Source organism: Miniopterus schreibersii, assembly GCF_964146895.1.
Source record: "Miniopterus schreibersii genome assembly, chromosome: 7".
NCBI lineage: Eukaryota > Metazoa > Chordata > Mammalia > Chiroptera > Miniopteridae > Miniopterus > Miniopterus schreibersii.
In genome coordinates, this window is record NC_138108.1 from 83,490,673 (window position 1) to 83,517,265 (window position 26,593).

The 26,593-nt window shown below is 41.4% G+C and overlaps 1 protein-coding gene and 1 pseudogene across 6 annotated transcripts in view; one reads left to right on the forward strand and one right to left on the reverse strand.

Annotated features, from left to right (window-relative positions):
- UGGT1 (UDP-glucose glycoprotein glucosyltransferase 1) overlaps positions 1 to 26,593 on the forward strand; it is a 144,121-nt gene that overhangs the window by 110,098 nt on the left and 7,430 nt on the right. For all 5 annotated transcript variants that reach the window (XM_081142748.1, XM_081142745.1, XM_081142747.1 and 2 more), the window contains 12 exons: positions 1,801 to 1,903; positions 2,894 to 2,973; positions 3,928 to 4,117; positions 12,583 to 12,741; positions 13,259 to 13,344; positions 18,075 to 18,159; positions 19,524 to 19,612; positions 21,034 to 21,138; positions 22,326 to 22,410; positions 23,680 to 23,862; positions 24,495 to 24,655; positions 25,946 to 26,060. In XM_081142748.1, coding sequence (XP_080998874.1) covers positions 1,801 to 1,903; positions 2,894 to 2,973; positions 3,928 to 4,117; positions 12,583 to 12,741; positions 13,259 to 13,344; positions 18,075 to 18,159; positions 19,524 to 19,612; positions 21,034 to 21,138; positions 22,326 to 22,410; positions 23,680 to 23,862; positions 24,495 to 24,655; positions 25,946 to 26,060 — 1,441 coding nt within the window. The remainder of the gene's footprint in view (positions 1 to 1,800; positions 1,904 to 2,893; positions 2,974 to 3,927; positions 4,118 to 12,582; positions 12,742 to 13,258; positions 13,345 to 18,074; positions 18,160 to 19,523; positions 19,613 to 21,033; positions 21,139 to 22,325; positions 22,411 to 23,679; positions 23,863 to 24,494; positions 24,656 to 25,945; positions 26,061 to 26,593) is intronic.
- Positions 14,991 to 16,455, reverse strand: LOC308559758 (peroxisomal targeting signal 1 receptor pseudogene; annotated as a pseudogene). The gene has a single exon. The product of its transcript is annotated as a peroxisomal targeting signal 1 receptor pseudogene (transcript).

Consider the following 26,593-nt stretch of genomic DNA (forward strand, 5'->3'; position numbering starts at 1 on the left):
AGAGTGGACAGCATCTGCTGCAGTCTCTCTGATGGTTATTTCCAAAGTACTGAGGGCCGAAATAACCTCCAGCACCACTTAGATTATAGTTGCCCAGTTTTATCAGTGATGTTCTGTTTTGTTCTTGCATCAGAGTAGTGTTAGCAGCCCTGCCTGGGTACCCCAGGTACTTAGAGCATCATCCCTGAGCGCCAAGGTTGTAGGTTCTATCTCTGGTCAGGGCACATCCAGGAATCAACCAATGATGGGTGAGTAGGTGGAACAGCAAATCCATGTTTCTCTCTCTCTCTCCCTCCCCCGTCCTCTCTCTAAAATCAATCACTAAGTAGCGGTTAGCATTGGAACTGCATTAAAATATTGTTCAGAGCAGACAGTGGTAAACATTGTTTCAACAATTAATGTCTTTAGAAATTGGATATTTAAAAAATATATATTTTTATTGATTTCAGAGAGAGAAAGGGGGAAAGAGAGAGAAACATCCATGATGAGAGAGTCATTGATCGGCAGCCTCCTGCATACCCCCTGTTGGGGACCGAGCCCGAAACCCGGGCACGTGCCCTGACTGGGAATCAAACCGAGATCTCCTCGTTCATAGGTCAATGCTCAACTGCTGGGCCATGCCAGCTGGGCAGAAATTGGATATATTTTTAAATCCTTTAAAGTGTATTTCTGTTTAAAAATGTGTCAGAGGCTCCTGCTCCTCTTAAGTCACCTGAATCAATCAATGTGACAAGTTTAGGTGAAGGCTGTGAAACTGGACACAGCATGTGGGAAAATGCATGTTCCCCCCAGAAACCCTAGGAGTTCAGACTGAAACCTCACAGCTGTTGTTTGTAACTTATTAAGAACAGATGAAATATGTATAACTTAATACTGGCAGGATGTACTGAAGTTCATTTCTTGGCCTTGTAAATTTGTTTATTTCTTCAGGAAACATGGTTGATAGTACATATTAGCCACCAAAATATTTGTATTCTGTGACTCAGTAATCTCATGTCTAGGACTTCATTGACTCTAAAGAAATTTCCAAGTATGATAAGAGCTGATGTACAAAGTTATTTTGCAGGTTTAAAGATCTACATGTCCAGCAGTAAGGAATAGCTTAAGTAACTATGGCAGATTCCCTTGGTAACTAGATGGTTTCTTCTTCTTCGGGGTATTTGGTGTGTAACAACACGGGAGACCTTTATGAGAAAGTGGTGGGGGAGGGAAGGAAATGGAATACTCTGTAGGTACAGTTGTTCTTTATATAGGCATGTAAGGAGGACTACACAGGATATGCCACAAAGTAGTTGGGTGGGGATGGTGAGATTTTATGATTATTTATTTTCCTTTTCTTTCTTTTGCAAGTTTTCTGCAATTTTCTTAAATTCCTTTTATTATGTAAAAAATGATTTTGTTTTTTTCTCTCATACCCTTTTTGCAAAGAAATAAAAATTGGCATAATATTTGTAAATGTCAAAAACAAACTTAACAGGCTTTTAGCAGTTTTCAGCTAAATACAATTTCAAGCTGGTTTTCCCTCTCTTAACACACATCTTTCAATCCACTTCAAGTGAACCTGAGTCAATTAGAGGGTTTTGTAAACTTTGAGGGAGACATAATCACATAGTTGACCACCTTGTAGCCTTCTTGTTCTAGAGCTAAAGTTTTTTTGAAATGCTAAGAGGGCTGATAAATTATTATTCAACCCTCCCCTCACAGCCGCCTCACCCCCCCACCCCCACCCCATTGCAAAAACAAATTAACTTTGTGTCTTGTTTTCCTCCAGATTAACGTTTTATCTTTTGATCTCTGTAGTGCAATTAAACTGAGGCCGAAAGAAGGAGAGACGTACTTTGATGTCGTGGCTGTCATTGACCCTGTCACCAGAGAATCGCAGAGACTTGCCCCATTGCTCTTGGTAGGGACAGCCCTACAGTTAGCATACCATCTCTTTGTGAAGTGATCACATCCCCTGTGGCTCTCTGAGATCGTTAGTTATCTTCAGAGGGCATTGGAAAACCCTGTAAGGCATCTTGGCGGAGCTAATGTCTTCATAAAGATTGGTAATGGCTCTGGAAACAGCTTCGTAACCTTAGTTGGTTCAGGCTTGGTTGGTTAGCTCATGTAATAAAGAACAAAATTATCCGTATTTAGAGCAAAATGTCTTTGAATTAAATTGATTTATGCCATATTTTAATTTATAATGGTAAAGAGGTAAAAATTTAAAAGAATTCTGCCTTATCATTTTCCTCTTATAGTTAGCATGTCTTTTACACATGTATATAGTACAATTTTGAGAAAACTTAAAAGAGCTCTGCCTAAAACACAGTTGCTTCAACTTGTTTTGCTTTGTATTTTTAAGACAAAGTTTTCATGAAGTATAATGAACTAACCTTTTTTTGTGGGTATTTGTATATATGTGTTTTCATACCATAGTATGTAAGCAGCACTGATGAATCTTTATTTTTTTATTTTTTTAAAAATATATCTTTATTGATTTCAGAGAGAGGAAAGGAGAGGGGGAGAGAGAGATAGAAACATCAATGATGAGAGAGTCATTGATCGAGCCTGCAACCCAGGCATGTGCCCTGACCGGTAATCGAACCCCGATCGCTTGGATCCCAGGTCGACGCTCAACCGCTGAGCCACACCCGGCTGGGCGCACTGATGAATCTGTAAATTTCCCTTGTGTGGACAGCTCCCCATTCTCTGTCTACTGCTTACCACCTGCATAGGGGGCAGTGATTTGCAACAGCCTGCTTCCCATGTTTTGACAAGTGATATGTATGTGTGATTTAGATTGTGTACTAGAGTGCGTATCTTTTTGCAAGATATTAAGAAATGTTCTCTCTGTTAACTCAGTATCAAGTGATAAATTTATGTTTTGTCATCTGGTTTGTTCTCTTAGGTGTTAACTCAGCTGATCAACATGAATCTAAGAGTATTTATGAACTGCCAGTCTAAACTTTCTGACATGCCTTTAAAAAGGTAAAACAAGCTCTTTAAGAAATCAACAATTGAAAAAAATCTAAAAGCTGGGTTTATAAATGAGTCGTCATATTTGAGGAGGTCATTTACTGAATGCTTAGTTTTGCTAACTTTCTGCTCTAATCAGAAGTTGGATGAACTCACAGTGGGAGTGAGAGCACTTAGGTGGCATTAACTCAAGCTCCCTGCACTGTGCTTCTTTCCCTCTTTCTTTTTGGTCAGAACTATACTGTTCTCTAACTGCATAGTTAGAGAACTGTATAGAACATTGGATCAATGTAGCTATTAAATTTACCTCGATAGTTAAAATGTGCTGTGCTGAGAAAAGACTTGTCTGTACTTTTTTCATCTTAAAAGAAGAGTACTCATACGTGCATCTTGAAAAGGAGGGCAGACTTACTCTCTGAGCTCTGAAATGGTCATTATGAAAAAGATACAAAAAGCAGTTAGTAGTAATAGCATAGCACATGTTAGAACTATGGGACTTTCTAATTTACAAATGTGCTGTGTGCTATAGGGTAGATTCTAAGTGAATTTTCAAACTGTGTTTGAAAGGGGCAAAGTTTCCAGCTTCCACCATTGTTCTTGTTTAGGAGAAATGTTTAAACTATTACTGAGCTCATCTGAGCACCCAGTCACTACCTAGGACTTTGTAAGAGAAAAGTGAAACACTCAGGAAATGCCTGAGACCCCAATGGCAGCCATCCATAGCAGAACAGGAAGGGGGACCTCCCTCTCAGTCCTGTTCCTCTGGCTCTGCTCTTGCATCTGCAACGGCCAGAGGAAGTTAGTTAGGTTAAGAAACAGTTTTGGAAGCACTTTCCCAGTCTGGAAGGAAACCCAAATCTAGTTTGTTGTAAGCCAGCTGTTTACCTTTATGAAGGCCTATAATCTCAAGGACTGATTATGTTAAAAAAACACACACACAACTAACACTTTTCTTTTTAATTTCAGCTTTTACCGTTATGTCTTAGAACCAGAGATTTCTTTCACTTCAGACAACAGTTTTGCTAAGGGTCCAATAGCCAAATTTTTGGATATGCCACAGTCTCCTCTGTTCACTCTGAATTTGAACACACCTGAGAGTTGGATGGTGGAGTCTGTCAGAACTCCATATGATCTGGATAATATTTATTTAGAAGAGGTAAGAATATCATTGCTTCCAAGTATCTAATCATGTGTAGAACCTGCTTTAGATGTCGTGGTGAATAGTCTCTGACTGAAGACTGGATCACAGTCTAGGCAGGCCTTTGAGATGTCAATATTCAGGCATCATTATATTCTTAAAAATAGTAATTCATTGAGATCTAATTCACATACCATAAAATTCACCCTTTTAAAATGTATAGTTCCATAGTTTTAATATATTCACAGAGCTGTGCAGCCATCATCACTGTCTAATTTTAGAATGTTTCCATGACCCTTTCAAGAAACTCCATGCCCATTAGCAGTCACTCCCTTTCCTCTTGGCCACCACACATCTGCTTTCTGTTTCTGTGGATTTGCCTGTTCTGACATTTCATCTGCATGCAATCATATTTTTATGACTGCCTTCTTTCACTTAAATTATTTTTAAGGTTCATCCTTCCTGTAGCATTAGTACTTAATTCCTTTTTATTGCCAGATAATATTCCATGGTACAGATATACCATATGTCAATTATTCATTCATTGATAGACATTTGTGTTGCTTCTACTTTTTGGCTATTATGATTAGTGCTGCTATGAACATTCATGCACAAGTTTTTATAGATACGCTTTTATTTCTCTTGGGTATATACTTAGGAGTGGGGTTGCTAGGTCATATGATAATTTTATGTTTGACCTTTTGAGGGATTTCTGAGCTGTTTTCCAAAGTGACTGTACCATTTTCTATTCCTGACCCAATGACAAATGATGTTAAGCATTTTTTAATGTGTTTATTAGTCATCTGTATACCACCTTTGGAGAAGTGTATTCAAATTTTTTGCCTATTTTTAAAATTTGCCTGTCTTTTTGTCGAATTATAAGAGATCTTTAAATAGCCTGGATACAAGTTCCTTACCAAATATATTATTGGCAAATAAGTTATTTTCATTCCATGGGGTTTTTTTTCACTTTCCAGATAATGTCCTTTAAAGCACAAACGTTTCAAATTTAATGAAGTCTGAGTTACCTGTTTTTTCTTTCATTGTATGTGCTTTTGGTGTTTACCTGAGAAATCATTGTTTAATCCCAGGTCACAAAGATTTGCTATGTTTTCTTCCAAGACTTTATTATATTTAGGTCTCTGATTCATTTAGAGCTAATTTTTGCGTACAGTGTGATGGTGTCACCTTTATTCTTTCAGTGTATATCCAGTTGTCCCAGCATCATTTGTTGAAAAGACTGCTCTTTCCCCAATCGGATGGTCTTGGCACCTTTGTTGAAAATGAATGAATCCTAAATGTGAAGATTTAATTCTAGACTCTCAGTTCTGTTCTATTGATCTGTGTGTCTATCCTTAAGCCAGTACCACATTGTCTTATTTACTATAGCTTTATAATAAGTTTTGAAATGGGTATGTGTGAGTTTTTTAATTTTGTTTTTCTTTTTCAAGATCATTTTGGCTATTCTGAGTTTTTTGCGTTTTGGAATCAGCTTAATATCTGCAGAAAAGGCGATGGAAGTTTGATAGGGATTGCCTTAAATCCCTAGGTTTAGGGATTTGCCATCTTAACAATTTAGTGTTCTGATCCATGAATATGGACAGTCTTTCCATTTATTTAGGTCTTTAATTTCTTTTAACAACGTTTTGTAGTTTTTAGTGTCTACAAGCCTGTACAGGTCATGTCATCTGCAAAGAGAGGTAATTTCACTTCTTTCTTTCCAAACTGGATGTCTTTAATTTTCTTACCTAATTGGGAAATTTTAAAATTACTAATTAAATCTCTTGCTAAGAGTCTATTTAGATTTTCTGTTTTATCTTGTCAGTTTCCAGAGTTTTTGTATCTTGGGAATTTATCATTCTATATAAGTTATCTAATTTGTTGGCATATAGTTATTCACAACATTTTCTTATAGCCTTTTTAATTTTAGTAGCAATGTCTCCTGTTTCCTTGCTGATTTCAGTAAGTTGGCTCTTTCTTTTTTTCCTGGTCATTCTAGCTAAAAGGTTATCAGTTTGTTGATATTTTTGAAGAACCAGCTTTTGGCTTCATTGCTTTTTCTTTTTTTATTCTTTATTTTATTTATTTCCATATAACTGTATTTTGAGTCTCTAAGATAAGTGGTCCCATTCCTCTAACCTATTTTCAAAGGTAGGAAGCTCACAAGTATAATTCACTAATGTCTCTTTGTTCCCCTCACTCCCTGGACCTAGCTCAGTGTTTTTTAACAAAGGGATTAAAAGACATGGTCTTTACTCTCAAGAAGCTTAAAGCTTCTCAGAGCCTCCTTCCTTTTTAAGACATTTGTCTCTGTGTCTATCCTAAATATCTCCTGCTACAATTGAAGCCTGTTCCTGATTCTGTCTTCTTGGAATTGGGAGACCAGGAACTTAGCTACCAAAGGATTTCTCAGTCTTTTTTCATTAGGTTAAATAACTCTAGTTTCTTTTTTTTTTAAATATATCTTTATTGATTTCAGAGAGAGGAAAGGAGAGGGAGAGAGAGAAACATCAATGATGAGAGAGTCATTTTTTGGCTGCCTCCTGCACGCCCCCGACTGGGGATTGAGCCCACAGCCCAGGCAGATGCCCTGACCGGGAATTGAACCCCGGTTGTCTGGATCCTAGGTTGAAGCTCCACTGCTGAGCCACGCCCGGCCGGGCACTCTAGTTTCTTTAAGAAGGACCCTTTAGTACTTGTTAGGGAAGGGTGTTTGTGTATACACACTGGCCTTACTCCCCACCCCAATCCTATCCATCATATTTTTTTAATTAAATTTATTGGGGTGACAATGGTCAATATGAACACAGAGCTTTCAGGTGTGGGTTTGTTTTTTTTTTTAAATATATCTTTATTGATTTCAGAGAGAGGAAGGGAGAGGGAGAGAGAGAGAAACATCAATGATGAGAGGGCCATTGATCAGCTGCAGCCCGCAACCCGGGCATGTACCCTGACCGGGAATCGAACCCCGATCTCCTGGATCCTAGGTTGACGCTCAACCGCTGAACCACGCCTGGCTGGGCCAGGTGTGGGTTTCTGTGTTACAAGATCTATATATTGTTCTGTGCGCCTGCCACCCAAAGTCATATCTTCTCCCATCACCACATATTAATACCTCCTTCACCCACCAGCCCTCCACCCCCTGCCCTCTGGCAACCACCCCACTGCTGTGTGTGTCGACAAGTTTTAGTTTTATATCCCACATATGAGTGAAATGATAAGGTTCTTAGCTTTTTTGACTGACATTTCACTTAGCATAATCTCAAGGTCCATCCATGTTGTTGCAAATGACAGTATTGCATCCTTTCTTATGGCTGAGTGTCCACTGTGTGCATGTCCCACATCTTCATTGTCCAGTCCTGTATTGCAGGACACTTTGGTTGTTTCCATGTCTTGGCCACCGTGAATAATGCCACAATGAACATAGGGGTGCATATATCTTTGCGAATACATGTTTTTCAGTTTTTCAGGTAGGTACCCAAGAGAGGGATTGCTGGGTTATATGGTAGCTCTATTCTTTATTTTTTGAGGAACTGCCAGACTGCTTTCCATAGTGGCTGTACCAGCCTACATTCCCACCAGCAGAGAATGAGGGCTCCCTTTCCCCACAGCCTCTCCAGCACTTGTTACTTGTTATGTTGATAACAGCCACTCTAACAGGCATGAGGTGGTACCTCATTGTAGTTTTGATTTGCATTTCCCAAATTGCTAGTGAGGTCAAACATCTTTTCATGTATCTATTGTCTGTTCGTATGTCTTCTTCGGAGAGGTGTCTGCTCAGGTCCTCTGCCCACTTTTTGATTGGGTTGTTTGGTTGGTGTTGAGTTTTATGAGTTCTTTATATATTTTGGAAACTAAACCTTTGTGGGAGCTACTGTTTGCAAATATCATCTCCCATCTGGTTGGCTGCCTCTTTGTTTGGTTGTCAGTTTCTTTTGCTGTGCAGAGCTTTTTAGTTTGATATAGTCCCATTCATTTATTTTTGCCTTTACTTCCCTTGCCTTTGGGGTCAACTTCATAAAATGCTTTCTATGACCCAAGATTCATAAGTTTGGCACCTATGTTTTTTTCTATGTAACTTATTGTTTCAGGTCTCACAGTTAGGTCTTTGATCCAGTTTGGGTTTATTTTTGTACATGGGGACAAACTGTAATCCAGTTTCATTCTTTTGCATTTGGCTTTCCAGTTTTCTCAGCACCATTTGTTGAAGAGACTATTTTTACTCTGTAGTGTTTCGGGCTCCTTTGTCAAAAATTATCTGCCCATATACATGTGGTTTTTTATATCTGGGCTCTCAGTTCTGTCCCACTGGTCTGTGTGTCTGTTTCTGTGCCAATCCCATGCTGGTTTGATTATTGTAGCTCTGTACTGTAATTTGAAGTCAGGTAGGGTGATACCTCCAGCTTCGTTCTTTTTCCTCAGGATTGCTTTGGCTGTTCTGGGTCTTTTGTGGTTCCATACAAATCTGATGATTTCTTGTTCATTTTTTTATAAAATGACATTGGGATTTTGATGGAGATGCATTAAATCTGTGTATTGCTTTGGGTAATATGGCCATTTTAACAATGTTGAGTCTTCCAATCCATGAACACAGGATATTTTTTCATTTTGTTGTGTCTTTTTCAATTTCTTTTAATAACGTTTTATAATTTTTAGTATATAGGTCTTTACATTCTTTGTTAAGTTTACTCCTAGGTATTTTATTCTTCTGGTTGCAATTACAAAAGGAATTGTTTTTTGTTTTGTTTTTTAATTTATTTTTCTAAAGTTCTGTTGTTAGTGTACAGGAAGGTAGTGGACTTTTGTACACTGATTTTGTATCCTGCAACTTTGCTGTATTTGTTTATTGTTTCTAATAGTTTTTTGGTGGAGCCTTAAGATTTTCCATATACAGAATCATGTTTTCTGTAAAAAGTCACAGTTTTACTTCTTCCTTCCCCATCTGGATGCCTTTTCTTTCTTTCTCTAGCCTCTTGCTCTGGCTGGACTTCCAGTACTGTGTTGAATAAGAGGGTGAGAGTGGGCATCCTGGTCCTGTTCCTGATCTTAGAGGAAAAGCTTTCAGGTTTTCACCATTGAGTGTGATGTTGGCTGAGGGTTCATCAGATATGGCCTTTATTAGGTTGAGGTGTTTTCCTTCTATTCCTAATTCTATTGAGTGTGTTCATCATAAATGGATGTTGTATCTTATCAAATGCCTTTTCTGTGTCTATTGATAAGATCATATGATTCTTATCCTTTCTTTTGTTACTGTGTATCACATGGATTGTTTATGTATTTACATTGAACCATCCTTGTGCCCCTGGAATTACCCCCACGTGATCGTGATGTGTTATTTTTGATGTACTGCTGTATTCAGTTTGCTAGTACTTTGTTTAGGATTTTTGCATCTGTAGTCATCAGAGATATTGGTCTATAGTTTTCTTTTTGTGTGTTATCCTTGCCAGATTTTGGAATCAGGGTCACATTTGACTCATAAAATGTGTTAGGAAGTATTGCCTCTTCTTCAAATTTTTTGAAGAGTTTGAGAAGGAGAGGTTTTAAGTCGTCTTTGAACACTTGGTAGAATTCACTGGTGATGCCATCTGGTCCTGGACTTTTGTTTTTTGGGATGTTTTTGATGGTTGTTTCAGTCTGCTTACCAGTCTATTTAGATTTTTCCAATCCTTCATGATTTAGTCTAGGGAGGTTATATATTTCTAGGAACTTACCCATTTCTTATAGGTTATTGAATTTAGTGACATGTAGTCTTTCATAATATTCTGGTATGATTCTTTGTATATCTGTGATGTCTGTGGTGACTTCTTTCTCATTTCTGATAGGCTCTTTTCCCTTTTTTCCTTAGTGAGTCTAGCTAGGAGTTTGTCAATTTTAGTAATCTTTTGAAAGAATCAGTTCTTTGTGTTTTTTTTGTTTCTGTTTTTTAAAAAAATGTTATTGATTTCAGATAAGAGGAAGGGAGAGAGAGAGAGAGAAACATCAATGATAAGAGTGTCATTGATGGACTGCCTCCTGCACACCCCTACCATGGATCGAGCCAGCAACCCGGCATGTGCCCTGACCAGGAATCAAACCACGATTTCCTGGATCATAGGTAGACGCCCAACCACTGAGCAATGCTGGCTGGGCCCAGCTCTTTGTTTTATTAATTTTTTGTATAGTCTTTTCTCTGTTTAATTCTAATTTTTATAATTTCCTTTCTTCTGCTGACTTTGGGCTGCGTTTGTTCTTTTTCCAGTTCTTTAGGATGTCATGTTAGGTTGTTTACTTGAGATTTCTCTTGTTTCTTGAAATAGGCCTGTGATGATATAAAAAGTTTCCTCTTATTACTACTTTCCCTGCATCCCAGAAGTTTTGATATGTAGTATTGACATTCTCACTTTCTTGTATCTTTTGATCTCATCTTTTATTTCCTCTTTGACCTGGTCAATTTTTAATAGTATGTTATTTAATCTCTACATATTTGTGGGTTTCTTTACTTCCTTTTTGCAGTTGATTTCTGATTTCAATACATCATGGTGAGAGAATATGCTTGGTATGATTTTAGTCTTCTTGAATTTGTTGATGCTGGTTCTGTGACCCAGCATATGGTCTCTCCTTGGGAACGTTCCATGTGCCCTGGGGAAGAGTGTATAACCTGATGTTCTGGGATGAAAGGCTGTGAAAATGTCAGTTATATCCATTTGATGTAGAGTTTTATTTAACCTGATATTTCTTTATTGATTTTCTGTTGGCTGATCTGTCTAGAGCTGTCAATGGAGTATTAAGGTCCCCAACTATGATTGTGTTTGGATCTGTTTCTCCCTTTAGTTCTGTGAGTAGTTGCTTTGTACATTTTGGTGCTCCCTGGTTGGGTGCATATATTTTAAGAAGTGTTATGTTTTCTGGATGCACTGCCCCTTTATCATTATAAAGTGTCCATCTTTGTCTCTTCTTATCTTTGTTGTCTCGAAATCTATTTTGTCTGATATAAGTAAGGCTACACCTGCTTTTTGGTGGATGTTATTTGCTACACCTGCTTTTTGGTGGAATCATTCCCCACCCTTTTTTCTTTGAATCTATCTTTGTCTTTGCAGCTTAGATGTGTCTGTTGTAGGTAGCATGTGGTTGGTTTTGTTTCCTGATCCACTGTGCTACTCTGTGCCTCTCTGTTGGTAAATTCAGACCATTTACATTTAGGGTAATTATTGATTATGAGGATTTCCTGTAACCATTTTATCTTTTGTTTTCCAGTAGCTCTGTGCCTCCATTGGTTCTTTTCCTTGGTACTTCTGTCTGTTGTTTTTGTTTGGTGGTGTTCCATACTTCTTTCCTCTGTTTCTTTTTTTTTTTAAGCTATATGTCCTGGTTTGGGGATTTTTGTGTGCGGTTGCCATTAAGTTTATAAAAAATAAAGTTGCATATATACAGTAGTTCTTTTAAGAAATAGGAAATATAGTCTTTGCTTTTGTTGAAGAGGTTATAAAATAGCCACAAGAAGCACTAAAGAACAGTGCAAGGAAGTGCAGAATCAGATGGAAAACAGGGTTTCTTCCATATCTTCAGAGCTTTTGTGCTCTTTTTTAGGCTTTCTCTAGTTTCTCTGCATTCCACTGCAAATTTGGGGCCCAAGACTTGGTAAGCAGGGGGAGGTTTACCTCTTAGCTCTTATTATTACACTTTTGGAATTTAGATTAGCATTGTAGTAACATATTAAGCTCCAAATAGTGCATTATTAGCATTAGCCAGAGTTACACAGCCAAGCCTGGGATAGAAACTCTTTATTTAGCTAAATCTAAACTGCCCCAAGACATTGCAGTTATATTTTCTGCCAGGGATCAGTGATAACTTCACCAGTTGGTGTAGAACATAGATGATTATGCCATTATGGAGCCATTAGTGCATGTTGGACATTTGCATCTAGAATAGCAGTATTTTCAGCTGTATTCTGAAGAACAAGATGAATTTGCAGTTTTCTCTGATGTTTCTTGAATTTTTTGCATTGTTTCTATGTTATCTCGTGTAAATTAATCCTTGTGGGATTGTCTTTTCTGTTTCCTCCATCATCTAGCTTTTAGATCTGTTTCTTTGGCAGTTTGTTTCACATGCTTTTCCCTATACTGCCTTTCTAATGAGAGTCTTCCCATCTGTACTTCTGGAGTCACCTCCTCATTGCTTTTTATGTCCTTTTTTTTTTGCTCTCTTTTCAACCCACCTGAGTTTTAAAAATTGTATACTGTTTTAACCACAAGCACAGTGTGCCCCTTTGCAGGCAATGTCCTTTCCCCACTCTTGGCCCCAGGCAACTGCTGGTCTACTTTCTGTCACCATAGTTGTGCTTTTTTTGAATTTCTTATAAATGTGATCATACGGTATATCACCCTTAAACATAAAGGCTTCATTTGCTTTTCGTAATACATTAGGGATTCATCCATGTTGTTGCATGTAGTTTGTTTCTTTTTATTGCTAAATAGCCTTCAAGTGATTTAATTGTGATATTGCAGGTGGACGGCATAGTGGCTGCTGAGTACGAACTGGAGTACCTCTTACTAGAAGGTCACTGCTATGATATCACCACAGGGCAGCCTCCACGGGGACTACAGTTTACATTAGGAACTTCAGCCAACCCAGTCATTGTGGATACCATTGTGATGGCCAATCTGGTAAATATCAGTGCCTCAGATGGTGATGTTGAGTCATGTCAGTTTGGGCTCTATGATTTATGATGGAGCAATTAGCATTCTGAACATGAGTGAGATTAAAATTCATGATTAATTAAAGTTGGTCAATATAAAAATCGTAAGTTTAGTTAAACTTGTAGATTGTGATTCCATGGTCACCTTAGGAGAAAACATGCTGGAATTGTCTAAACCGAATTGGCCCTGAAAAAGCATCGCTTATGAGCTGACAGTGTTTTCCTTTTCCCTGGGGCAGGCGGCTTGCTCACGCGCTGCACGGTGATTCTCCAGGAAAGGACGGCTAATCGGCAGGCTTCCTGGCTTGAGTGGCCTGTATTTTGCTAGTGTTTCTAATATGGAGGTTCTTTTGAGTTGCACTGATTCGTTAACTATCTTATTTAAAATACAGGTGACTATTATTTCGAAAAAGAACTAACCACCCCTCAGAAACAGCATTTTGATGTTTGAAAGAACTAAAATCTGTCTTTTCTTCTTGTCATAGGGTTACTTTCAGTTAAAAGCCAACCCAGGAGCTTGGATTCTCAGACTAAGGAAGGGACGTTCCGAAGATATTTACAGGATCTATAGGTAGGATTAGTGATGCAGGTACATTTTTTCAGAGCATTTTGCTGTGAAAATCAGCTCGAATTGAATACTACACTGGCAGTTAGCCAGGGAACAAGAACTTATAGTCGTATGTGTGATGAAACAATGCTTTTCCAGGAAATTAAACATGGAAGAATTATCAGGATATAATTGGAGAGTAATGTTATCCAATACTAGTAAGTATAGTCAAGTTTCGGTTTCTGTTTTTTTTTTTTTTTTTTTTTACCCATGTCAGTTCCATTTATTCTTTATACAAAATATTTTACAGTTTTATTTTTAAATCTTTGGAACCATGGTAGTTTAAAAAAAAAAGTCTCTGATCATTAGCTGCTGAAGACAAGGCAAGAGGCTCAGCAGCCATTTCAGGAGTTAGTGCAGCTTCCTACACAGGAGACTGTGGAGAGGGGTCCAGGTAGCTCCCTCAGTCTTCACCTTGCTGAGTGCTGTAGGGGAAGGGGATTGTTCCATGCTCCCTCCTAGAAACATTTCAAGAAGTACAGGAAAGGCTTAAGGTAACACTGAACTCCCTCTTTGCTAGGAATTTGGCAAGACAGCAATTTCTGAACCAACTTTTTAGAAGAGTTAGCTCAGTTTCTACTCGCAGGTCTTTTGAAGAGGAGGGACTGTTACCACATCCCTCATTCCACTGCTCTGTCCTACCAGCAGAGGCCACAGAACAGAGCCCTTGATTTGATCCCATCTGGTCCCTTCTAGGCTAATTCCACAAACGAGCCTCCCTGCTACCCACACCCAAATACTCTGTGTAGCAATTGACCCTGGCAGCTCTTGAGGACCCCTAGATAGTGATGCCAGCATTACTGCATGCAGCATCATACCCAGGGAATCTGAACGACAGCCAGGAGAGGTCCAAAAATGACAAAACAGTGAGCACCCTACCAAAACTCAGCTCTTCTGAGCCAAACCAACATTTAAATCGAACAGGCGAACTCCTGACACATCCCATCCTAGATGCAGCCGTCACAGAGGGGCACAGTAGAAGAACACCTCCCCTCCCCCAATTCCCAGTAAAAGAGGGGAAAGAACAAACATCATAGATGTGGTAGACCCTGTGAGAAACGGCAGCTGATGATGACAGTTACCCTGTATCTCTGGGTCCTACTGGGAAGCAGCACCAACAAAGGGCGTCATGAGCAGAGAGGTCGGTAGCTGGATGTGCAGCCCTTCAGTTACCAAGGGACTCGGATGGCACAGCTGGAAGACAGACTGTCCACCCCCACATTGAGGCTGCTTCTGAGAGGGGTAACGCTTATGGTCATCAGCCCACCCCCTCAGTAGGCCCATTTAGGGAGAGGGATTTGGGGTCCCTTCCAGGTGGACACTCACAGGGCAGTTCATCCCACTGTCAGCTGGGGCAGGCCAGTCATAGCTAAGATCCCAGGCATCAGCAACCCCTTAGGCATCACTGTGGCCTAGCATAGTGCCAAACCCAGGGTGCTCCAGATGTTCTCTGGTGTGGCAACCCTTCCCCCTGAAGGCCTGGCTTTCCCTCTGCATGTATAAGGCCTCCAGAAACTGTCCCACAGCCTCTCAACGGGCCCAAGGTGGATGCAGCTGACACCCAGCTGATACATAGTGGGACTGCATATCACCAGGCTGTAGCTGAGGGCTCAGGGTGTAGCTTCTACTTCCTCACTCTGGTTTCCTTTGGCCAGGTGGCCCCTAGTTTATTCCACAACAAATAGTCATTGGAATGAATGCTGCGGGCAGCTGTGAAACAGTCCACTGCCTGTTGTATTCCCCACTCAGGTTGAAAGGGACCCCAACCCACACTGCACATCAGGATCAGTGGATGTAGGGTCCAGGCACATGGCTGCCAGGAAGAGCTTTTCCACTTCAAGAAACAGAGTCAGACAACAGAGATCCCAGGATGTGCTTTCTGGGCCCATTCCTTTGCCCCTTGCCCCTTCCTCCTCAGGCTCCGTCAGAGGGGTATAGGCCTGTGTGTGGCACAAGCCGTCTGGCAGGGTTTTACAGGCTGTCTTCAGGGACTCGGTGGTGAAGCTGGCTGCCAGCACCACCAGTGCTGTCCAGTTTTAAAGACAGTTTTAGCTCCAGATACTCCTGCAGTGCACTGATGGCTAATATTCTTGTTCACTCTCTGCCTGAGTGGTTCCCAGATACTACCAAGCCTCCTGTGCTTAGGATCATTCTGCACAGCTGCCCCAAAAAGAAGCACAGCATTCGGCAGCTCCCCTCCTGACATCACTGCAGCCCTTCATTGAAAGGCTGGGAGTGGTCATGCAGGGGTGCTCTTCAAACTGGCCCCCTCATCATAGGGAGCATAAGTGAGGTCATCATCATCAGAAAGCCAGGGAGCCCAGCATCCCATTTTACCATCTCCTCCAACCCCCTTCTAGCTCTATAGCTGATTTGGCATGTTCAAACTCTGTACCAAGGGCAGATGTGTTTGCTGGTCTTGTCAGCCCAGACATCTGATGTACTCTCCGAGTTAGCCAGTGTGAGGTCATCATCTTGGCTACAAAGTCACTGGCTGTGTGCTGCAGACCCTTTGCAGGATGATACTCACATGCCAGCCATCAGTGGCAGCTGTCCCCTCAGGCTCTCCCAGCCACAACTTCTCTCCTGACTGTTCCAGACCCTCTTCAGCCCAGCGGCAGGGGACACAGACAAAGGGTCTATATCTTCAAAGATGAATTCTTGGGACTAGTCAGTTTCGTAAAATTCGGAGTTACATCCACAGCATCTGCAGCTGCAAGAAACTCCTGGGCCTGGTTCTCAGACAAGGCCAAGTCTGCCACACCAGGGGCTCTCTGGGGTGCCTGGCAGGAGCATGGCTGTTCAGTCTCCTACATCTCTGCCAAGAGGTCATCAATCTTGAAGGTCTGAGGGGCGTGGGACAAGTGATGCATTCTGGTCCTGGAGGAATTCAGCCACCAACTCAGCTTCATAGGCTATCGCCCAAACCTTGGAGACCACCTCAGAGGCTAGGCTTCCTGGTGGCCAGGATCCAGGCCTTAATCTCTCCTGCCGAAGGGCCTCGTCCTGGGTAAATTGCCCAGCCAACTTCATGAGTGGGTTGGCACTTTGCCATGGTAACTGCCAGCTTTCCATTCACCACTCCACATGACTCTCCAGGGCACCTGATGCGGGCTGGGTGAGGAGGAAAAGATGGAGCCTTTAAGTTTCATTGTTCACTCATTCCTTTCTGCTACCAATATTCCACAATCAGATCATCTGTAGTGTGATGAAAACCATAGGCAGGTGAGAAACTGAGTCATTTCAAGAAAGGAGAAAGGAAATGAACGGTCAGACTTTTCTACCCAGATAGTATATTTCTCGACCCTGAGTGAGTTACAGGTGATCAGTACCTGTGGACTTCAGCCAGGAGACCTGGGTGCTCACACTGGTTCCTCCTGGCCTGTAGTGGGCTTGGAGTAAGGGCTCCCAGAGCATTAAGTCAGGAGCAGGGTTTTTGCTTTAAGGTTTGCTACAATCGACTATTAGTTTCAAAAATTATACTACCTTTAAAAAGTTGTGGTCTAAATCCTGCTTAACACAGTTTAAATTGGTTTTAAACTATATGAAAACTGTGTGAATTTATTTAGGGAATGATATCCATTGGAGTTGGTTAGGCACCCTCTTGTGGTGTCCTCATCTTAGCTGCCAAGGATCTTGCCTGATGCGTGAAAACAACGTGAACCCTTGCACATTCCACACCCAGGAAGTAGAAGACTCTGTATTATTATATTATAATAACAATAACATCTTCATTATGAACAGTAGGTTTTCCTCCAAATGATGTTTTCCCCAAATAAGATTTTACAGGATTTTAATCTGTCATGAGAAGTTTATCTGTTTTTCTAAACCATGGTTCTTCGGTGTGCCCTTTCTCTGGCCACTCTCCTCACTCTCCAGGAGTGTGGTGCCCTCCTCTCTTCCTGCTGTCTAGGGCTCCCTGCCTCCTGGGCTTCCCACTGGATATTCCCAGCCTCTGGAGTGTCTCATGCAACCCCTTCAGAATCTTACCTTTGCTGAGAACTCTGCTCTCTGTGGATGACAGTGCCTCTAGTGAATTCATATGTTATCATGGTTTCTGCAGTTAAGAACTTGAAAATTGGTGGCTAGAAATTTTAGGCATTACAGTTGGTTAGCAGGGAAATATTTCTCCTCCTCTGCCCCATCTGACTGCACATAGACTTGTTATAGGTCTTCCTCCAGAGCATGGACACTAGATTGAGTACAGGACCTAGACTTGCCTCTTGTGTGCCTCCCTGCAGAAAAATGGAGCAGATGCCATGCTTTGCTCCCTGCCCACTGAAAAGGAGAAGGGCTGTGTTTCCGGTGATGGTGCAGAGCTGGCCCGTGGCCTGGGCACTCCTTTATTGGAGGCACTGGGCTTGGCTCAGACCTTGTGAATACAGAGGGTTGCTAACTGTCCAGCACACACTTACCAGCACTGGCAGCTTCTCCCTCTGTGAAAGGCCATTTCAGGGGACTCAAGAAGGAAGTTTGGGCTGTGACTGGCTTGAATGCTCAGTGTTTTCAGAGATTATGGCAAGTGCTTCTGTGTACCTTGAAGGGCCTCTTGCAGGCTGTGAAAAATACAATTTGTTCTGAAACACTCCTTGGTGGTAAAATGATGGGCAGATACAGCGGGTTGATGTCAGCATGTGCTGCACTCGAGAGCTGGGATTCCTAAGTTCATCTCCCTTTCTCCCTTTCTCCCTAAGCCATGATGGGACAGACTCTCCGCCCGATGCTGGTGACGTGGTGGTTGTCCTCAATAACTTTAAGAGCAAAATTATTAAAGTGAAGGTGAGTTTGGTATATTAAGGCAGTTACTCTTTTGTACTTGGTGAAAGTAGCAGTTTCCTGGTGTTCAATTGCTGTTATCTAAAAATATGTGTCTTGAAACCAGCTCCAGGCTTTCTGAGTTAATGGATGTGTTAACTCCAAGAATAATGCTATTATTGTAGTAATCATTTCATAATATATATGTATACAAAATCATCACACTGTATACCTTAAATTTATACAGTGTTACTTGTCAGTTATATCTCAGTAAAGCTGAGGGGGGAAGAAAAAGAAACCCAAGACTAATTCATCATTGGAATTGGCATTTCACTGTGGTGTCTGTGGGAACACTGCTTTATCCACAAAATGTCTTTCTAAACATGCATCTGTGGCTTGCTGCAGCTGAGAGAGTGCGCCTTTTGGGTAATCTCAACGAGCAATGCAATTCTCATTTTAGATAAAATGTTTTCATAGATATTGTGTTGCTTATATAGCCACAATTTACATTATTATTGATGACTTTATTCTCAGAAAATTGGGGAGAATGCCAATGAAAATTTCAGCAACAATTATAAATGGTACCTCATTTAATTTCTTTTCACTTCTTTCTGTTCTCAGAATTTTAAAGTTCTTAATGCCTTAAACTCAAAAGGTATTATGGAGTAAATAACAGGCACCTCATTGTATATTTTGCTTCACTGTGCTTCACAGATTTTGTGTTTGTTGTACTCAAAAGGTATTATGGAGTAAATAACAGGCACCTCATTGTATATTTTGCTTCACTGTGCTTCACAGATTTTGTGTTTGTTGTTTTTTTTATAAATTGAAGGGAAGAACCTCCACCAGCCAAAAGATTACGGCTCACTTTGTCGAGCTACTCAGTCTGCTGTGGTCAGGACTGAACCCACAGTTCTTATACACAGTGAGACCTAAAGCAGGCCGCACACCATGGAGTGAGGGAGGGGTCTCTGTGCTCCAGAGAAGACCTGCTGGCTCTGCTAGGGAAGCCTGAGAAGGCTCCTGCACGAAATGATGTCTTTCTTACAGAGCGTGTGTGGGCTGCACTCCTTCCCTAGATCTCGCTGCCAGCTGGCTGGATTGTACTTGTATTTTTGCTCAGACTGTATTTCCTACACACTTGTTTGAGAGGTTTTTCCCATTTTTCAAACTGAAAACAGTTATTGTCTAATTAAAAGAGGTTGCTGTCTTTGCTTACAGTTTTGTGTGGTATGATGGAGATTCTTCTGTTGGATACGTCTAGCCTCTGCGTGGGTTTTACCTGCTTGTAGGAAAATTAATTCCGTTTCGTTGGCAGTACCCACAGTAAAGTCAGTTTAATGCCCGTAAACCCAGCGGGAGGAACAAGCCCATCACTGTGATTGCAGGTTCAGAAGAAGGCGGACATGGTGAACGAGGACTTGCTGAGCGATGGGACTAATGAGAATGAGTCTGGATTTTGGGATTCCTTCAAATGGTAAACTGGCATAATAAAAAATTTTTTTGTGTGTTTGTTGTTTTTTTAAGGAAAAATAAGTTAAAAGCACCTTCTCTTTCTTTTTCTGAGTATAATAATTCTGTCTTAGGCCTTTCAGATTCTGCTATGTGCATCCAAAAATTGCACTTAAGTTTAGCGTACAGGAGTATTTCTGACTACCAAAAAGTTAACGCCCCCTCGTGGTGAAGTTACTTCTCTTTTATACTTCTTGACTCTTGCTGGGTTGTGCCTGCTCTCTGCAGGGCTGGCTCAGTTTACTTTCCATGGTACTCACTGAGTTCTGTGCAGTAGCCTCTGTTCAGTCTTTTCCTGAAGCTGCATGGTGCCTTGAAGCTGCACCCTTTCATTACCTTGTGGGTGGTTTCCTGCCATGTGCGACCTCCCTCCCTCCCTCCCTCCCTCCCTCCCTCCCTCTCCCTCTCCCTCTCCCTCTCCCTCTCCCTCTCCCTCTCCCTCTCCCTCTCCCTCTCCCTCTCCCTCTCCCTCTCCCTCTCCCTCTCCCTCTCCCTCTCCCTCTCCCTCTCCCTCTCCCTCTCCCTCTCCCTCTCCCTCTCCCTCTCCCTCTCCCTCTCCCTCTCCCTCTCCCTCTCCCTCTCCCTCTCCCTCTCCCTCTCCCTCTCCCTCTCCCTCTCCCTCTCCCTCTCCCTCTCCCTCTCCCTCTCCCTCCCCTCTCCCTCTCCCTCTCCCTCTCCCTCTCCCTCTCCCTCTCCCTCTCCCTCTCCCTCTCCCTCTCCCTCTCCCTCTCCCTCTCCCTCTCCCTCTCCCTCTCCCTCTCCCTCTCCCTCTCCCTCTCCCTCTCCCTCTCCCTCTCCCTCTCCCTCTCCCTCTCCCTCTCCCTCTCCCTCTCCCTCTCCCTCTCCCTCTCCCTCTCCCTCTCCCTCTCCCTCTCCCTCTCCCTCTCCCTCTCCCTCTCCCTCTCCCTCTCCCTCTCCCTCTCCCTCTCCCTCTCCCTCTCCCTCTCCCTCTCCCTCTCCCTCTCCCTCTCCCTCTCCCTCTCCCTCTCCCTCTCCCTCTCCCTCTCCCTCTCCCTCTCCCTCTCCCTCTCCCTCTCCCTCTCCCTCTCCCTCTCCCTCTCCCTCTCCCTCTCCCTCTCCCTCTCCCTCTCCCTCTCCCTCTCCCTCTCCCTCTCCCTCTCCCTCTCCCTCTCCCTCTCCCTCTCCCTCTCTCTCCCTCCCTCCCTCCCTCCCTCCCTCCCTCCCTCTCTCTCTCTCTCTCTCTCTCTCTCTCTCTCTCTCTCTCTCTCTCTCGTGGTGGGGGGGGCACTTGGCCCCTAGTCCCTCTGCACCACTTTCTAGGGACAAGCAGGAGTGGGAAATGCCTCTCTTTACCGCTCCCCTTAAAGGACTGTGTGTCTGTCCCAGCATCTCACCTTTTGTGCTTTTTTACCTATATTGTTACAGGGGCTTCACCGGAGGACAGAGGGCTGAGGAAGTGAAACAGGATAAAGACGACATAATTAATATTTTCTCTGTTGCATCTGGTCATCTCTATGAGAGGTTTCTTCGGTGAGTCATGCTGGTTATTTCCGTGTATATTCTCATTTAAAATGAGAGTAAATGTTTTATGCAATCCTGCCCATTGTACTTCTATGTATTTGAAGCACTCTGAGTGTTGTGAATAGATTACCGTATATAACTGTATTGGTTTTGATCTGGTTAACAGCATTAACTCAAGCTATATAGTAAATGCATCTGCGTGGATATTGCAAGGCTGTAAATCTTCAACATCACTGTGCACACATTATAAATAGTGGTGTTTAATTAGTTACCAAGCATTGCTTAAACCGTAAATTAGGAGGTTAACAGAGAATAGAAGTGGACTAGGACAGTGGACTTGCCTTCTAAAGATTCATAGGATTTTAGAGCCAGGGGATCTGTCTTACAGACAGACTGAGACTCAGGGCGAAGGGACTTGCCTGAGGTCACAGCTATAGCCAAGGAGAGACCACTGGTTGGGCTGGTCGATGCAGTGGTCATCAGGGGGAAGGTCCTCAGGAGCGCCTTTGCCTAAGAGTAACTTTCCTAGTGCCAGGGTTCCTGTTACTTCTAATATTCCACTACAAATCTAGTGTAGCACATCATCAACATGTCATTTTACTCCTGTTTTATACCTCCTTTTTCCAAGAAATAATATCTAGCCTAAAACAGTAATGTCAGGTGTCAGTAACAACTGAATTTAAATTCCTTGACTCAAAATGTATTTTTGTTTGTTTTCAAAATAGGGAATCCTGAGACTGTAACCATTTGCCATTTCTTTACTCCTCTCTGCTCTTCTCCTTGGCCGGGCCTCCAGGACAGGCTGTGGGAGGCAAGCCAGTTGCACAGAGCTGCTATGGCTTTGCAGGCTTTCTTTTTAGAGTGATGTAATCAGTTAACCACAACCTCCATTATTAATTTTTATCATAATTAATATATTGCCTCATGAAGTGATTTATTTAAGGTGTAACATGATTAAAACATTTGCCTTTGTCAGTTTGGTATACTTTTGTAGGTGAGAAATACTCCTTTCTCACTTAGTGATAAACTTATAAGGAGGAATGTGTGCTATTTTCCACTACTAAGGTCTCTCTTGGCCTAATTGGGCCATCAACTCTGTCATGAAGAACATTTACTGATCTCGTAATTGCTACTTGATTTTGTTGAGATTATAAAGCATTGGAAGATTATTAGCATTATTTGCTTTTCTTTGGCAGCATAATGATGTTATCAGTGCTGAAGAATACCAAGACTCCTGTGAAATTCTGGTTTTTGAAGAATTATTTGTCTCCCACATTTAAGGTTTGTTCCTCAGGAAAAAGAAAAATTCTTATTAGGAGATATGTGCAGTATAATGTACTTTTTACTATTTCTTTGTTATCTGTATTACTTTTTAATTTTCCTTGTAATAAGTTGCCCAATTGATTGCATATTTCTATGTTGATTACTCTCCCAGACTGATCTCTTTTGGGGGAGCAGTTGTTATAAAACCAAACATAAAATTATGTCTGTTTGGAGCTCGGATAACATAGGAAGAGAGTCCGTTTCGTTTGCTCTGATGAAACAGCATTCTCTTCTGAGCTTGCGGCCCTAGTACAATTATAAAACAGCGGCGCTGGTTTCCAGTAAGAAAGTGATTGCTTTCATCTCGAGCAGCCACCGGTGACCTACGGCTTACTGCTTCATCTGCATAAAACAAAAACACACTTGGAAGGTCTTCTGCTTTATTTAATCAGTATTTGCCATGTAAATTGATTTATTTGCATTTTTTTGTTGTCGTTCTGTAGAATTTACTAAACAACTTTTAAAGTATTCAGTAATTTCTCTCCTAGTAATTCACTTCTGTTCCCCTGAAGGTACTTGTATTTAGAATATGAAGGACTTAATGGCAGCCAATTTGTTCAGAGTGTTTGGGTTTGCCAGGTCATTCCCTGAGTTAGACCTAGCGGAGGTGAAATAAGCCAGTCAGAGACAAATTCCACATGGTCTCACTTATATGTGGACCCTAATGAACAAAATAAACTGACAAAATAGGTGCAGAGGCATGGAAGCATCAAACAACAGACTGACAGCTGTCAGAGAGTGAGGGGTGGAGGGAGGGGAGGGATGGGAAGAGATTAAAGAACATATGTACATAGCCCATGGACACAGACAATATAGTTCAGTGAAGGGTTGGGGTGGGGTGGGGGCTGGGTGGAGGCAGGAAAAATGGGGGACATCTGTAACAGTATCAACAATAAAAAAAAATCAAGCTCAAAAAAATGTTTCGATCAAGTTTAGACAAATGAAGTTCATTTCTCTTAAGCACACATGCGTCAGTTACTTCAAAGCCTTTACTTAAAGATTTCTGCCATTTCATGTAATGCTCAGAACTCATAAAGAAATGGGGGATTGGCAAGCAAACATTTATATGTCTTTTATATAGTCACAGTAAGTCAGGGTCAGATGCTTTTATTAAACCATTGTTACAGTCTGTGTGTTTTACTTATGCCATAATCATGATGGTTGTCTTATGTTATGAAGTTGGTTTTCTCAAAGTAAATGATTATTGTTCCCTGTGTCTGAAAATAGGAGTTTATACCTTATATGGCAGACAAATACAGTTTCCAGTATGAGCTTGTCCAGTACAAATGGCCCCGGTGGCTTCACCAACAGACCGAAAAGCAGCGCATCATCTGGGGGTACAAGATCCTCTTCCTGGACGTGCTCTTCCCCCTGGTTGTCGACAAGTTCCTGTTTGTCGATGCTGACCAGGTGAGCTCCTAAGGGCCAGATTCAACAGCTTGTATTAAAGGCATTAGACTTCCTTTTCCATTTTGAACTACTTTTTTTTCCAGCTATGGAAAAATACATGCTTTTTTTACATTATTTAGAATACTTGGAAAAGTATCACCTAGATGTGATCACTTTTAAAATTTGCATTTGATGTATCTCCTTTTTATATTTTCTTCTATGCCTCTTTACATCGTTGTCATTACATCATGTGTGCAGTTTTTTATCTGAATTCATTTCACATGCAAACTAAAAGTAGGCATTGTTTCTCATGTGTCCATATATTCATTCACATAAACCTTCCAACAGCCCTGTGAGATCCCTGTTTTACAGATGAGGAAACTGAGGCACAGAGAGGCTACACAATATACATTTGTTTATTTCTACTCTTTCTGTGTGTCCAGCACTACCCTGAGTGTCTCACTGCTCACTTAGTGGAGGCAAGACAGTCAGCTGATCAGTGGAAGCATCAGGTGTAGACTGGGTCTCCTACCGGAGCCTGTGCCATTAACCACTGAGTGCCCTCCAGGATGCCTTCAGTGAGGTGCTCTGCATCTTCAGGAAACTGCTGCCTGCATGGTTGTTTAACAGATGACTTGTGATCTTTTCTCCAGATCGTACGAACAGATCTGAAAGAGTTAAGAGATTTCAATTTGGATGGTGCCCCTTATGGTTATACTCCTTTCTGTGACAGCCGAAAAGAAATGGATGGCTACAGGTTCTGGAAATCAGGGTACTGGGCCAGTCACTTAGCTGGGCGCAAGTATCATATCAGGTACTGAAAAAGACTGCTGCTAACACTGTTTTTATTTTATTTAAATTGATTTTGTGTATTTAATGCTGAATAGGTAATACATTAATATGGTTCATAAATAAAAAATATAAAAAACTATGCAGTGAAAAAAAATCCTCTCAGTCCTGTCTCTCTTCTACCTAGTTTTCATCCCACAGCAGATAACCTCCTCTGTTAATTTACTGTATGTCCCAAAGAATTTCTTAATTCTTTTTTTTAATATATCTTTATTGATTTCAGAGAGAGGAAGGAAGGGAGAGGGAGAGAGAGAAACATCAGTGATGAGAGAGTCATTGATCTGCTGCCTTCTGCACGCCCCCTGCTGGAGATCGAGCCCGCAGCCTGGGCATGTGCCCTGACCGGGAATCAAACCACGATCTCCTGGATCCTAGGTCGATGCTCGACCACTGAGCCAAGCCCGGCCAGGCGAATTTCTTAATTCATACATAAACAACTATGACTTCTCTTTTGCACAAAATATACCATCCTATTTATAGTTTTATACCTTGTTCTTTTTTTACTTAATATCTCAAGTAGATATATGTAGAGAGAGACCTTATTCCTTTTTACATCTGTGGATCATTCCAGTAATTATTATATTTACGGTCTTTTGCTATGACATACTTTACTGCACTGAATAATTAAATACATTATTTTGTATATTTCAGTATAGTGTAGGAAAAGTCCTAGAAGTGTAAGTCCTAGGTCAAACCATGTATGGATTTGATGCTTTCCTAATGAGCCCTACATTATCTTCTCTGGGCAGAGTATGATTTGGAAGATTGGGAGAGTAGGGGTACTTGCAGGAAGCAGCATGTACAGAGATAAGTTTTGGGCTATCATGGTTTTACTATTAAACTTTGGTTTTGGTCCAAAAGAATGGTACCACTTGTTTTTCTTCCACCCGCAACATTTGTACCTCATCAGGGTGTCTTTCGCCAGTGGTTATTCAACAGTTACTATAGCTTTTGTTACCTAATCTGCTGCCATTTGCTAGAAATCTTTTGTCAGAGACTAAGTTATATCTTTTGGAAGGCAATTAAATAAGGAACAGTAACAAACTGAGTGTGTGGTGGTAGAATATGGGTTTTGTAATAATTTTCTTAGTGTCTTTGGAGTAGCATATACTGACCCTGAGGTCCACCATCGGGCCTCAGCTTACCTTTTCAAAGAGAGGCCAGAATGTTTGCCTAGTGACCTGTTCTGGTATTCAGTGGGGTTACTTTTCCTGCCATAATCCATGGTTATAACAAATGGATCTTCTCTCTCCAGTGCATTGTATGTTGTTGATCTGAAGAAGTTCAGGAAAATAGCTGCTGGTGACAGACTCAGGGGACAGTACCAAGGTCTGAGTCAGGATCCAAACAGTCTTTCAAATCTTGATCAAGTAAGTGCCTATTTTTTTGGTTAACACTTTCAGTGATGGATACACAATGTTGTGTAAGAAAATGAAGTATTATTTGCTTCCCAGTTCTCTCATCTGTTGGGATAGTGCTTTGTTTCTTCAAGGGAAAGAATTTTGTGTCTGTGTGTGTGACATTTTTATCTGTCCTCATGACAAGATGCTCTAGTGAAAAAATGTCATGGCCTGACGTTGGCTTGGGAAGGGAAATGGAAAAGAGGTGCTGCCTCTCTGAACCGTTACTACATCTCTACATTTTGTACCCAAGCTAATATGGTAAATTTGTTTCTCTGCCTACTAGGGTCAATTTGTTCCTTTTCTTTAGGCGCTAACTAGCTCAGGAGGCACAATATAGAATATAGTATCGCAATATCCCGTTTTCTATGTCAGAAACCATAGTTTTTAAAAAGTTTAGCTGAACTTAATATTGTTTATTAATTCTAGACAATTTTCAGGGGTGAGATTATAGTTTAGATGTTGTAGGTAGTTTCACATATTTTGTTTTACTTAAAAGTCTA